Source organism: Corapipo altera, unplaced genomic scaffold (assembly GCF_003945725.1).
Source record: "Corapipo altera isolate COAL_440 unplaced genomic scaffold, ASM394572v1 271, whole genome shotgun sequence".
Classification (NCBI taxonomy): Eukaryota; Metazoa; Chordata; class Aves; order Passeriformes; family Pipridae; genus Corapipo; species Corapipo altera.
The window spans coordinates 450,283-464,570 of NW_020884935.1; the positions used below are offsets into that span (position 1 = coordinate 450,283).

Below are 14,288 nucleotides of genomic sequence, written 5' to 3' on the forward strand. Positions count from 1 at the left end.
TCAGAGAAGGTAAAGTGCTACATTTGAGGAAAGACTTAGCTCCTCTATTTTCTCCTTCTGAGGAATCTGTAGAGCTTAGTCCATCCTGCCATAGTCATGAGTGAACTATGATCTCTGATTCATACCTCACTGCTACTATTTGACTCAAAACTGAGGAGCAGAATAAGAAAACCAGCATTATTTTTTTTTTCCTTGTTTGTTTGTTTGGGTTTTTGGGGGTATTTTTGGGATTTTTTGAGGAAGGAAAGTTTTTTGTTGCATTTTGACTGGTGTAGGAACGTCCTCATGGCCTGTCCACCTTCTCTGGAATGTTTACGGCGAGGCTGAGCTTTATAAGTTTACCCCATAAACATTCTGGTGAAGCTTCAATTTTGTTGTTACAGTGAGATCATCTCCTTCCTCATTAAGCTTTCATGCTGTGTCAGTCTATAAGAGTAACACAGGCTTGAAAGAGAGAAGAACCAAAGAGAATGCAACTCTCAAAATAGTATAAAGAGTTGGCCTGTTGCTGACTTCCTGCCCGTGTGCTTAGTCAGTTAAGTGTGATTTGATGGTTCTTGTAACCAGCCTTTTCTTCATCACTGCTGTCCTGCTAGAAATAAATATTTCTTAGCTTTTTAGCAACTGTAGATTAAAAAAAAAGAAGGGGGGAGTGTATGAAACCAAGAATGCTTAGTGGCTAAACACCGAGTATAGAGCTTACTGTTAACTTATTCCTATTTTAGTACATTACAGTGAGTCAGAGAACTCAACTATGATAAACCACGTAATTTAAAAGCTTGAGAGGACAAGGCATTTGATCTTCAAAGGGCTTTCATCTTCTGCAATGGCACAGGACTTATGCCAACATATCTGTCTGATTGCAGGGTAGGGTTGGTTTGGGGTTCCATGTTCAGGCAGTAGGGATTTCGCTGATGTGGTTTTCTGTTTAAAGGGATGTAAACTAAAAAAAAAAATCTCTGGGCAAAACCATGGGACTATCTGCCTGTATAAAACTTCTTTTCTCTTGTGTGCAGCGGAAAGGAAGCCTCCTTTGTTTAACATGAACGCAATGAGTGCCTTATATCACATAGCGCAGAATGAATCCCCTACACTACAGTCTAATGAATGGTGAGTATTGCTGAGGGAGGAATGTTGTAGGGAACTGCTGTAAATGGAGTGCTTTGTCGTGCTGAGTTCTTGAAATGGCTGGATTCCTGTTGGGAGGATGTGAACTGGAAGGTTTCTCATTAGATTCACTATACATTTTATACACAAAGTTGACCAATTACTAAATATACATTTGAGACTCTGCAGTGTAGTAGAAACAGGACATGCTGCTGGAAGAACACAAGATCCTGTAAAAAACTCCATTCGTGGGACACTAAACTTCTGAAGCTCTCAAGCCTGCCAAAAGTGTGGTTTTTAGTGTTTTTTTAATCACAAACCACACTGTCAATTCCTAAATCTTGTTTTGTTGAAGTGTTGCTCTGCAAGATGAAGACACAGCTTGTGTGTGGCAAGTGTCTGTTGCATAAACTTCAGAAGAATAAAGCACAGTAGTAACATTTTGTGCCTTCCAGCCTCAACAACTGTCTTTTGAAACAGCAAACACAGTCAACTAATTTCAAAAGTTAAAAACTTCCTAACTGTGGTTTACTGAGCCATAGTACTAGACCTCCAACATAATACATTGTCCCTTGTTTTTAGAAATATTTTTCTACTTTTGAGATTTTTCTGGTTAAGCTATTTCATGCCCTGGTGATTGACTAAACATTCAAATTTCTTTATGCATTTTTCTGACCAAAAAAATGCAGTAATTTAATTTACTGAAAATTTGCAGTAGCAAACCCTCCCATTACATGATGGGATAGGGGGAGTAATGAGGGTGGAAAGAAATAAAACCTGTTCAACTGATGTACTGCTGTTTTTGAGGTATAATCCTGACCTTCTGACGACCTGTGTTCAAAGAAAGAAGGGGCAAAATACAGACTTTTAGCTTACAGAAGGAGAGAAGTTACTTAACAAATCCTGACTTTAATTATTACTGGTGACAGATTGCACAACAGTGTAAAGTCATGTCAGAGGGACCAAAGGCATTTCAGGAATCGTACTTCAATACCGGTTTTGGATAAAACACCTGTGCAGAGGTGGGATGGGACAGGGGCTCTTACTGGAGCTTGAGAATTTGTGCAGTGTAGAACTTGACAGAGTTGATGCTCACACTGAACTATTTGGTTGTCTGCTTTTATACAGAACTCTCCTTCCTCTTGAATTGAGCCATATTTTTGCATTCTTAAGCCAAAACATTCTGTCTGTAAGTTAAAGGGATCTACCTACTCATAGTGGTGGGCTTTGGCTTGACTAGGGATGTCAGAGGCTGTAGGATGAAGTACTGGGTCTGTGTGGTTTCTCCCCACTTTTTCTGCTAAGAGCACCCAAATGTGAGTATCTTGATTGCTTAATGAATTAAACTGGGTCGTTAACTCAGATGGATTTTTTTCTTTCCTCTCCTTGACACAGGTCTGATTATTTTCGAAACTTTGTAGATTCTTGCCTCCAGAAAATTCCTCAAGACAGGCCTACATCAGAGGAGCTTCTGAAGGTTGGCTTGCTTGTCCTTTTTGCTTTCCATATGGTATTAAAAGGGGCTGTGCCCTGTGATGGTGTTCTTTCTCATCTGCTGTACAAGGTTATGGTTTAGTGATGCTCTCTCTGCCTGAACACCTTTGAGCTGGGAGTGCTTTGGGATGTACTGAGCTGGCAGTCCCAGCTTTACTGCCTCTCTGCAGTGTCCCAGTGTTCCCAGCTGACTGTCCAAGTCAGCCTTGGAGTTCTCACCATGAAAGGTCACTCCATCAGGTGACAGTGGGTGACCATCAACTTGTCGAGAGTTTGTTTCTTGAACTCGGTCTGTCATTGCAGTGATTATAATTAATCCCAACAGAACTGCCATGCATTAGCTAACAAATACATTTTGTTACTTCCCTCTTTATTCTCTTCTGTATACACCCCAAGGCTTTGTAGCCTCTCCCATCACCTATGTGCTTTGCAGAGACCTGAAATCTGCTGTTCTAATAGTATCCCTGGGGGAAAGGGGGCAGAGGAAAGCGTATTTTCCTCACCATATTTTTCCTTGATATGAAGAAGCATTAACAATCTGCTGGTTTTCTTTTGCTTTATTTCTTAGATATTTTTTTTATTTCATTTGTGCTCCTGAATGCTGCAGGTACTTGGCTTTCCTCATTCTGGTCTGGAGACAAAGCCAGTGGGGTAGATTGTTGCAAAAAGCTGACGTGTTCCTGAGTGAACAGAACTCGCATAGAAGTTGGGTGTTAGAGCTGCTTTATTGGGTGACTTTGGTGGATTTCCTTTGTGGCATCAGGTGGCATTCAGATTTTTGCTAACTTGTCATTCTCTTTTCAGTGGTCGTGACATTTTGGGTTTCTTTTTATCCTGGCCCTTTTTCTGCTAAACAGTGTTTTTCCAAATTTTTTGCATTGCAGGGAAATAGATGCTATTTATGAAGGTTTTATCAGCACTTTTTTGAATGGTTTTACCTAAAAATGGCTCGGAGGACTTGTGCCTCTTTGAAAACTGTCTATTCAGAAAGTAAATGCAATTATCCAAGAAAGGTTTCGGTGTGGGTGTGTAGTCCTGCCATTTCAGAATTCTGCAGATTGGTTTTATTTTGAGCAATGTGCTGCAATTAAAGAGAACATTGATGGAAATGAAACGTTTGGGAATGTATTCCTTCCATATCTACAGTCTGAAACAGCTGCAATGCCACTTCACAGGGACAGGTAGGGAATGTGACATGTTGGAAACAGCAGTGCAGTTCTCCAAAGGAACAAAATGAAAGTAGCGGTGGTGTTAATAATGACTCATGCTTGCACAGCACATTGCATCTGGAGACTGCAAAAGCTGCTTCTGACATACATAGACAGGACTTGTTTTACCTATTGGCAAAATGTAGCCACCTTTGCAGAGAAATGTGGTGATTATCTCCCAGAAAAAAAAAAAAAAGAGCAGAACATGGTGAGCTGTTCGAGAACTGGGCTCTAAGGTTCACAGCCTATTTTATGACTCAGAGTTGTATGATGAATATTTGATTCTCAGGCTTTTCTAAACAAGGAAAAGGGTTTTATAGTGAGGGTTAGCTCATGAGTTAATTAACATTTGGTTAAAGATACTAGCCAGCCTTGTATCTTAAGCTTTTACATGATGTTTGTTGCTCTTCCCTCACTAAACCACAAGCAGATAACGTCTCTAAAGTCTAGGTATATACTGAGCACGTTTTTGTGGTATGTGAAATACCATTTCCGGGTTTTTTGCATCTTTATTTTTTGGTGGAAGTCTGCCATCAGAAAGCAATTATTCTGAAATCTATCTGGATCATGAAGTCTTAAAAACAGTGCCAGCGTAAGGTAGGAAGGTGTTCTTCTCCTGTGCAGGGAAAAGGGCTAATAAGCCCAACTACAGCTCATCGTTGTATCCTCAAAGCCTGTGTGTTGGAGGCACGAGAGGTCACTCACCTGTTTGTGTGTTCTACAGCACATGTTTGTTCTTCGAGAGCGACCCGAAACAGTGTTAATAGACCTGATTCAGAGAACAAAGGATGCGGTGAGAGAACTGGACAACCTGCAGTATCGTAAAATGAAGAAGCTCCTCTTCCAGGAGGCCCACAATGGCCCTGCAGTGGAAACACAGGAGGAGGAGGAGGTGAGAGAAATGTTGGATTTCATCACTGAACCAGAGAAAATGAGGCTGTCATTTAAATAACCATAACTCAGATACTGCTAAAACAAAGGGAGGCTGTTTACACACCTGTGATGCTTTGAATAAAGCTACCTCAAGGCACAAACAAGGACAAACAGGGTAGATGCCTAGTGCTGGCAAGAAGCTGTGCCATGTGTTCATGCTTGAACAGTCAGCTTCGAGTTCTGTAAATCCTTGCTTTCTTTGCCTGTTTATGAGGCTTCATGAGGACTCTTTAGCAATTGCAGTTAACCTCTATTTAACCATATCTACAAGGCCTTGAAAATCTTATAGTTTTCTCTGAGAATGCTGTTCTAAGACATAGAAATTTGTACTTGATTTATTAAAAAAAAAAAAAGTCACCAAGGAAAGTAATTTATCTTTTTTGGGTTGAGGGCTGCAGTCACCATGCAGTGATGGAGACTCTGAATTGCAGTTCTCCAGTACTGCAGTTCTACAGTACAGAAAGAAACCTGCGAGGTGCAGGGTCCCAGCTGAGCACTCGGGTGATGCTGGTGTCAGAACAGTTTCTGGTGACACACTGTAGCTGATACATGATAGAGTTCAGCTTGTTAACAGGCTTGCTGTTGAAAAGGATCTGACATCAGCCAGTTAATCTTGACAAGGCTGATTCCTTCCTCTCCCCAACACCCCACAAGAAAAACGTTTGATGGCAGTGCCTGGAGGGTGGAAGCTGCCATGACATGGCAGGTGGATGCCTTTAGAAAGAAATGGAATGAATGTTCCATTTGGTAATGTCCATAGATACAACTGGGATGGGTCTGAATTTTCATAATAATTCCTTTCTCCCAGGAACAAGATCATGGTGTCGGCAGGACGGGAACGGTGAATAGTGTCGGAAGTAATCAGTCCATTCCTAGTATGTCTATCAGTGCCAGTAGCCAAAGCAGTAGTGTTAACAGTCTTCCAGATGCCTCGGATGATAAGAGCGAGCTGGATATGATGGAGGGGGACCACACCGTGATGTCAAATAGCTCTGTCATTCATTTAAAGCCGGTAAGCTCTGGATTTTCACCAGTGAACTTTGAAGGTGTAAAATGGGAGAGGATTTGGCTGGCACAATGGCAAAAAGTCAACTGCTTCCAATCCCGAGTCGTTATCTGCAGGTTCTATTATTGTGCCCCGAATGCATGAATGTGCACTGGAAACTTGGGAAGGTTGCTGTGAAAGTCGTTTATTTTTGTTAATTCACTAAAATTATTTTACTAATTGAATTGTTTTGAAAGCAGTTTACTTTATTGGAAGGAGTTGGAACGGCAGGTTGTACATAGGCTTGTTTAGTGGATGCCCTTAATTTGCAGAGCACTGTTTTGTCAGACAACAGGATGTGAGAGTTCCACCTTCTTACCTCCTCGTTAGTGAATTCTTAAATTCAAGACCCACAGTAGTAGCTGAAATCTGTTCTGCAGCTTCCCAGCACTTGATTTGAATATTTGGTTAGGGAATAAAGGTGCATGGAAAAAGAAATGAAGTGGAAACCACTTCCCTGCTTTCCCTCTGCCCGATGAAGGGTGAGCCGGGCTAGAGTTCCTCGGAGCCATGCTGCCATGGAGGGGTTACCACTCGTTAGCTCAAAGCACCACCGTTTCCCTGGCTAATGATAGGTGTGGTTAGAATGTCTTGTTCTTTGCCCAGATATGCAACAAAGACACAGGTATTTCCTCGGGGAGTTAATTAGTGTATCATATCTAACTAGTAATCGCGCTGTGATGAATGACAAACTCAAAACAAGAATGTGGAATACACCATGACAAATTCTAAAATTTGCTTTGAGGTGTTTCTGCAGTGGGTGTAATGAAAATCTCCTGTCTTTCAGAGTTACAAAGATGTTGGTTTTGTCTTTCAGACTTGATAAAATCTACTTTATACTTTTCGTGTTTTGTTGAAGTAAACTGTTAAACTCGTCTTTCAGTTTTCCATTTATTTTTCTCATTTTCAGCTCTAATTAGTAATTTTCCTCTTAGTAATAAAAATTCACAATGAAATTTCCAAGAGCGAAGATCCTAGATCAGAGCTCTTGTCACAGTGTATTCCTTCACCCATCTTATTGGCAGGAGGATGTTTGAGGGCTGAAGAACGTAAAATGTTTTTCCTTCCTTTTGTAATGTGCTTCAGAAAAAAAACCCCTAAATCTTTAGTAACACAGATTCTTTTTATTCCCTGATGTTCACATTTGCTGATCAGGAGGAAGAAAACTACAGAGAGGAGTCGGATCCTCGAACAAGGGCATCAGAACCCCAGTCTCCTCCCCAAGTATCTCGCCACAAGTCTCATTATCGCAACCGAGAGCACTTTGCTACCATACGCACAGCATCGCTGGTACGTGGAGGTTTTATTTGGATGGAGCTGTGTAGGGAGGGATGCTTTGAACCACAACTCTGTGCAACTACTTAGAGCTGGCAGGATTTCATCAGAATGTGAGCTATCCTCACATTGACTGAGATACTATCACTGAAATAGTTTAGTGTCAGCTAATAAAGCATAAATGAGACACCTTGGCCAATGTAATTTGTGTATATTAAATAGTTTCAAACCCAATGTGCCCGGTAAAATGTAGGAAAGCATTTATAATAATAAGCTGGCTTTTATTTTCATGTACATATTATGAATATTTGTGTGTGTCTATATATCCACCCTCATTGCATTAGGCTAAAAGGCCATTATTTAGTACCAGCTTTATAACAATTGTACTGTTTTTCTGCTGGAGCCCATGTGAGCTTATCTTCTACAGCAGAATTGAGTTTTTAATCTGCTCTGCTACCATTAGGATGTGTGCTTTTCTTTACAACAAAATCATATTTCTTTACTGAATCGTTTTCTTTTGTGGTTTGAAGACTGCTGAAAAGCAGATTAGGCAGCATTAACTTCCTTTGGCCCGATGTGGTTATCTTCCTAGGTGACAAGGCAAATGCAGGAACATGAACAAGACTCTGAGCTCCGAGAGCAGATGTCTGGCTATAAACGTATGAGACGGCAGCACCAGAAGCAACTGATGGCATTAGAGAATAAACTGAAGGCAGAGATGGACGAACATCGCCTCAGGTTGGACAAAGATCTTGAAACACAGCGTAACAATTTTGCTGCAGAAATGGAAAAGCTAATTAAAAAGCACCAAGCAGCCATGGAGAAAGAGGTAGGAGGTTACTGCTTATCAGACCAACCTGTGTTTGTCAGTTAGGTTGAATTGTCCACTTCCCCTCAACAGTGATGGCAGTGAGCAGAGTCTCTTACATGTCTTGTGTTCGGGAGCCAAGCAAATTGCTAATTAGAAAAAAGCTGATAAATCATCTCCTTACACTAAGGGGTGATGTAACTAGAGGACAGGTATGTCCTTCACCACAGTGTGTTAACACTGAATATTAGAATACTGACCCCAGAAAAAACACTGTGAGGGTTTTCCCCTCCCTTGCCATGGATGTACTGTCAATAACTGACTCCATCGAGTGTTGTGGAGGCAGATTAGCCTGCGGAGAAATGTGCCAGCTACACTTAAATGTTCACTGTCTAGTTGTGTATGGATATGGGAGTTTTATGCTTTTAAATAATTGATAATGAAGTGGTGCTGCCTACAGCAGTTATTATTGATTCTTTTTTCATCTCGGGTCTCTCAGTGGAGGGCTGAGGATATAGTTTATCATAAGATGTTGACTTTTTTAGACAAGACTAGCTGAACAATAGGGCTGAGGGAATGAGGCACTGGAAAGGGACTCTGCTGGATGCTTTGATGGGATGGGGAATGAGGAGAGAGTGAGGGCAAGCTCCTGGGATTTTCACTTATCCAGAGTCATGGTGAGTATCATGCTGACTGTACCATGAGTTCTGGGTCTTGGTGCTGAAATGGAACACAAGCTGTAATCCATTGGGACTCAGACTGATTTGCTGCTGGCTTTGTTTGTAGGCTAAAGTGATGGCCAATGAAGAAAAGAAGTTTCAACAGCATATTCAGGCCCAACAGAAAAAAGAATTGAACAGTTTCCTGGAATCCCAGAAGAGAGAATATAAACTCCGTAAAGAGCAACTGAAAGAGGTAACTCATCTGTAATGACAAATGTGAATATAGTGCAGCGTGTGGTACAGTGTGAGTGGTGAACATTCAGAAATAAAGGTAACACTGTGCACCAGAGATCTTTCACAGGATTGCAGCAAGTTCTGCATTTCACGAGCAGAGTCTTGTTCATACTGTATTTGTTTCGTATCTTTGACCTTAGAATAAGAGAGTTTATTTATTTATTGGCACTTACATGTTTATTGTGAAAGTACTTACCTCTCCATTGTTTAATGTTGCTTTTTAGCCCAAAACATGCAAATTTGGCAATCTTAAGGAATGAAAGGATGTAGTCTATGAAAGGTCATGAGCATTTTTCTCATACATGACCTGCATTTTTTTTAGGGAAAATACCTGAAAAACACTATTTAATTTTAATGTAGAAAGTTGTGTAATTATTTAATAATCACTGCATTGTAGTGAAAATCAAGATCTCTGTGAAATGAAGAGAAATCAAACTTCCTGATTCTTTTTGTGGACTGAAACTGTAAGGACTATAAATAATTTTTTTGAAAGAACCATTTAGTGCTCAACCATCAACTTGTGTGATGCAACTTTGGAACTTGCTCCAAAGGGGAATATTCCCAAACATAGACATTTCCCAGGAGAAAAAAAAGGCTAAAGAGCAGCAGAGCCAAGAAAGATCTAACAAAAACTGTAGTAGTGTAGGCTCTTTATAATAACATAGAATCTTTTTCTAAGTGGGCAGTAGATCACAGAGCACCAAGAAACACTGAAGAAATACAGAGGAGTTCTGTCTCATACTTCAGTTGAAATGTATCACAACAAGTCTTAATTACTGCATGGGTGTCTCTAGTGTGCAATTCAAGCAAGCAGAGTCTTTTGCCAAAGATACTTTAAGCTGTGTACTGAGTGCAGTACAAATGTGGAGTTTCACCTGTGAACTTCATTATATTGTTTTCGTAAGTTATGGCATCTCAGTGAGTGTCTCTGCCTCAGTGAGTACTGTAAAATGGATATGTGTTCTGATCAAGCAAGACACAAATTTTCAGATCTGCTTCTTGTGGCTGGAGTTATGTTTGAACAACAGGATGTCAACGCTTTCCTCCTCCTTTAAGTCCTTTGGGAGCCTGTAAAAATGTCTGTTGGGTAGTATGGCAGGACCTCCAAGTGTTTTCAGTGGCAAGCCATCATTTTGATGTTTTGAGCTAATATATGTGCCTGGAGACTGTGGATATGAACCAGCATTTTGACCAGTTAAAATGACTAGTGCAAAAAAAAAAAGTTGTAGTTTAAATTTGCTTTTCTGTGAATTGTCTCCTCGAACACCCTTAGAATGTGATACAATGCATTTTGCAGAGGCTGAGATGTTTCTCCAACCAGCCTTGGAGAAGAGAGGGTAGAACAGCTTTGAGACATTGTTTATTAGTCAGGTCTGTCCAGTTGCTCATGGCCAAGGAGCTTGGTGTGACCATTTCACAATTGATTCCCTTGCTGTTATCAGGAGCTGAATGAAAACCAGAGCACTCCAAAGAAGGAGAAGCAGGAGTGGCTCTCCAAGCAGAAGGAGAACATCCAGCATTTCCAGGCAGAGGAAGAGGCCAACTTACTGAGGCGTCAGAGGCAATACTTGGAGCTGGAGTGTCGCCGCTTCAAGAGACGGATGCTCCTTGGCCGCCATAACCTGGAGCAGGACCTGGTTCGGGAGGTAAGAGAACAGGCAGAGATGAGACCTGGAATCATGTGTGTGAAGTGCATCTCACAGGAGCACCTGCAGTCCAGCTCTAATCAAACGGAAGTGCTAGTTTCCACATCCAAAGTGTTTTGGTAAAACAGTGGTTCGATGCTTTGAAATGCCATCTGGTAATCCCTGTGACATTTAGGGATCATGCAGCATCAAATGTTCAGATTAGTGCCCTATTGCAGGAGAATTGTTAGATCCAAAAAGTTATCAGACACAACAGTTACAGTCCTTTCCAGAAAATGCTTACTGTGAATCCTGTTGAGCATCTAGAACAGGAAGAAGAAAAGTGAAATGAGGAAGGAAAAATTACCGGTGGCGTTGCTGTCTGCTGCTGATAAGACGAAGAAACTCTGTGCTCTGTCCTCAAATGCCTTGGAAAGAGAGAAATGCCCTTGTGAACAAAGCGAAATGTCACTTTGTGAACGGAAATCCAAGTAAGTACAAAGAATCTAATAATTCCCTCTGTCCTCCTGTTAGGAGCTAAACAAAAGGCAGACACAGAAGGACCTGGAGCACGCCATGCTGCTGCGTCAGCACGAGTCCATGCAGGAGCTGGAGTTCCGCCATCTCAGTACCATCCAGAAGATGCGCTGTGAGCTGATCCGACTCCAGCACCAGACCGAGCTCACCAACCAGCTGGAATACAACAAGCGCCGGGAGCGGGAGCTGAGGCGTAAGCACGTCATGGAGGTCCGGCAGCAGCCCAAGAGCCTGAAGGTACTAAGGGATGTGGGAACTCTGGGTGCGAGCTGGTGGTGGTGGTGGTGGTGGAAGAGGGGTCTGTTACAGCTCAGTTCTTGTTTGCACTGTGGGCAGGGCCAAGGTACTTGGAAGCTCGTTAGTTTGAAAGGTGTCTGCAAGCACCACAGCAGGGGTGATCAGGGTTGCAGTGTATTGCAGGCAGGCCACAGCAGCACTGTTCCCTCCATTTATTTGGAAAGCTCTTCTCAGCAATGTCCCTCCCTTTCTGGGGTATTTAAAATGCATTTAATCTTTGCACTACCCTTTCCCCCCCCTACACCATTTTCTGATCCTCTTCTCCCCCATAGACAGGAATAAAATCTTATTTTTCTGTAATGAAGCAGTGTCATTTAAAAACAAAACCCAAAAGCTTTTGTGTTGCTGTGTGCATCAAAATGAACTGCACTATCAGGCTTGGCTAACTCACCTGGTTACTGTTTTTATATTAAGGCTGACATAGTAGCAAGTGGGGGGAGGGGGAAGAGAGAGACACCAGCCAAGTGCAGTGTCCTCAGGAAGCTCCTGGCACTGACCTTTGCTGTGTTGTCTCTCCTGGGTTTCTCATGCTGCCCTTGTAGCTGTGGTGGCTGACCAGAACTATGAGGCCTCTGTAATTGAGGCTTTTAGTGTTTTCATTGTAAGCCTTCACTTCATCCAAAGAAGTCCAGTGGTTTATTCTGAAGTGTCTGAGAAGGGAGTATAAGGCCTTTCACAAAGCTGCCTGGTACATTCCTTTGAGGAGGCAGACTTCTTCTCTCCACCCAGTGTTCAGCTGTGCCAGTAAAAAAATGAGTGTATGGCATACTGAGCATGGGGTTTCTTTTTTGTTCTAGGTCTTTCCTCTTCATATTTCCCATCTGATTTAGTTTTTCCACCACCTGCAAATTACCTTTTTACAGAGAAAATAACCAACTTGAAAATAAAACTTCAGAAAAGAAAAAATTACACCTGATTTGTCAATATTAGAATAATATTAAATAGTGAAAACCTGGCTTGTAAGAACAAGGGACCATCTGATCGCTGTTGAGAATCTCCAAGGATATAGTGTATAAATAGCTGATGACTTCACAGGGAAGCTGTGCTGCACTCTGAGCTGAATAAAACTGAAGCAGCTGTATGAGGTTTATCCTTCTGAGATTAGCATGAATGAGTTCTGCCTCCCCAAGGTGATGTGGTGCAAACACGAGTGGGCAGCATGTCCATTCTCCTTCCCTGGCTGCAGTCGGGACAGCAGGATCCGTGGTCTCTCTGGGCTGCAGGGACTTGGCTGCCCTCTCACCTCTGCAGACTCTCCAGCCTCTTCCCTTTTCCAGGGAGGACAGGGCTGGAGCGTTTTGCAGGGAGCATGGAAAGCTTGCACTTTGCTTTGCATGGCTGTTCTGTGATTAGTGAAGGATTTCAGGCTTGAGCTGTCAATCCTGCACCTTTGCGTACACACAGTGCTAATAATGCAGCCTGTGGACAACCGTTGGGTTTGTAGCACAATCCCCTCTTTATTGAGGCTGTTCTCTAGCATTAACTCCTTCTCCTGCTTCTGACTAATGCAGGCAAGTATTCTTAATTGAATAGATAATTTGACCATTTGTTCAGTTTCTCTCTCCAGCAACGTTTTCCCTCAAGGGCACGTTTCAGGCTTTCCCTTTGTTATTTAGTGAGGCCCTTTGTCCTGGAAGCAGGTTTTTAACGGTCAGTGTCTGTTCTGTGACAGCACCAGAAGGACCCATAGCTAGAATTCACCCTTCAGTGAAAACGGCTGTTATTATTTTGAGTGTGTTAATTGTGATGCAAATACCCTCTTGCTGGTATTTCACAATAATAGGTCAAAATGATCTTGTCAGAAGTCTGACTGGAAATCTTACCCCTCCCTTCTGTTTCCTGTTGTTAAAGCCTTTGGATTGGAAGCCTGTAAACAGAGTCTGGTGTCCAAGCAAGACTTCACAGAAAATGAGGACAAAATAGGTTGATAGTGTTTTGCTGTGACCAGGTCCCTGATGGGAATGTGTAACCTGCTGACACTTCCCTTAAGGGCAGGGAGAAATAACCTTAAAGGTTTCCTGGAGGGAAATAACTTCCTGTGAAATTTAAAAAGGTTAAAAGCAATGCATTCCTCTCTGTGATACATGTTTTGGTTTGAATGAAACCCGTGTCTGTCCTGTTTTCTGCATCAGGATAGCAAAGTGTTATTGTTCTTTTATGCAGCAAAGTTGTACTGGTATCTAAATTGGGCTGGATACCTTTCGAGGTGGCTTCGAGTGCTGTGCTTTCCACCTGCCCTGCTGAGTCTTGAGTTAATGCCAGGAGAAGCAGTGGAGGAGCTGATGTGAGGCATATACAGGTTCATATCCCAGAGCTCCTCCAGCTTACTTGAAGGACAGGAATCTGGTTGTGTATTCTGTTCCTGTCTCCAGTGCTTCAGGATTTGGCCATGGTGGCTAAGGGGAAGGCCCATAGTGTATACTGACTGCCTGGTGTCTGATTTTAGTAATTGGGGTTTATTTATTTATTTATTTATTCTTACCATGGTGAACTTGACCATCTGTCAGTTAACCACCATTGCTCGTCACTTCTGGGTTTTGCTTAGTTAGAAGTATCCTTGCCAGCCCTCCTGCAGAAACATACAGAGAACCCCAGAACACACTCCTTTCCAAGGTCTTAACATCTTAGTAGATGTTAACCCTCACGAGCTGCTCGGGAGGCAGGTAAAAGAAGAAAAGTAATTAATTTCCTCAAGGTCCTACAGCAAAATCAGATCCTGATACCTTTTCCAGGACTGGTGTTTCTCAACCCTGTGTGCAATCACAGTTAAATCTCTAAACAATACAGAGATGGTAGCAAGTGCAAAGGGAGGAAAACTCCATCTCCAGTAAGCCTCCAGTGGGACTGGAGAATTGTTTTGTTTGCTAAACTCACACAATACTAATGTTCTTGTGGTGTACATTTTTAAGCATCTAATATTTCCCAGCCGTTTTTGAGTTTCTTTATGAAAACCAGGCTCTTAATATCAAGGGTTAGAATACATCTTAATGTCATCAAACCCTC

General features: G+C 42.0%; 1 protein-coding gene across 4 annotated transcripts in view; it reads left to right on the forward strand.

Annotated features, from left to right (window-relative positions):
* The window catches only part of TAOK1 (TAO kinase 1), a 70,298-nt gene that overhangs the window by 42,254 nt on the left and 13,756 nt on the right, over positions 1 to 14,288 (forward strand). For all 4 annotated transcript variants that reach the window (XM_027660395.1, XM_027660398.1, XM_027660396.1 and 1 more), the window contains exons 9-17: positions 1,017 to 1,110; positions 2,503 to 2,584; positions 4,534 to 4,701; positions 5,551 to 5,754; positions 6,943 to 7,077; positions 7,655 to 7,891; positions 8,657 to 8,785; positions 10,269 to 10,472; positions 10,986 to 11,225. In XM_027660395.1, the coding sequence (XP_027516196.1) occupies positions 1,017 to 1,110; positions 2,503 to 2,584; positions 4,534 to 4,701; positions 5,551 to 5,754; positions 6,943 to 7,077; positions 7,655 to 7,891; positions 8,657 to 8,785; positions 10,269 to 10,472; positions 10,986 to 11,225 (1,493 nt within the window). The remainder of the gene's footprint in view (positions 1 to 1,016; positions 1,111 to 2,502; positions 2,585 to 4,533; positions 4,702 to 5,550; positions 5,755 to 6,942; positions 7,078 to 7,654; positions 7,892 to 8,656; positions 8,786 to 10,268; positions 10,473 to 10,985; positions 11,226 to 14,288) is intronic.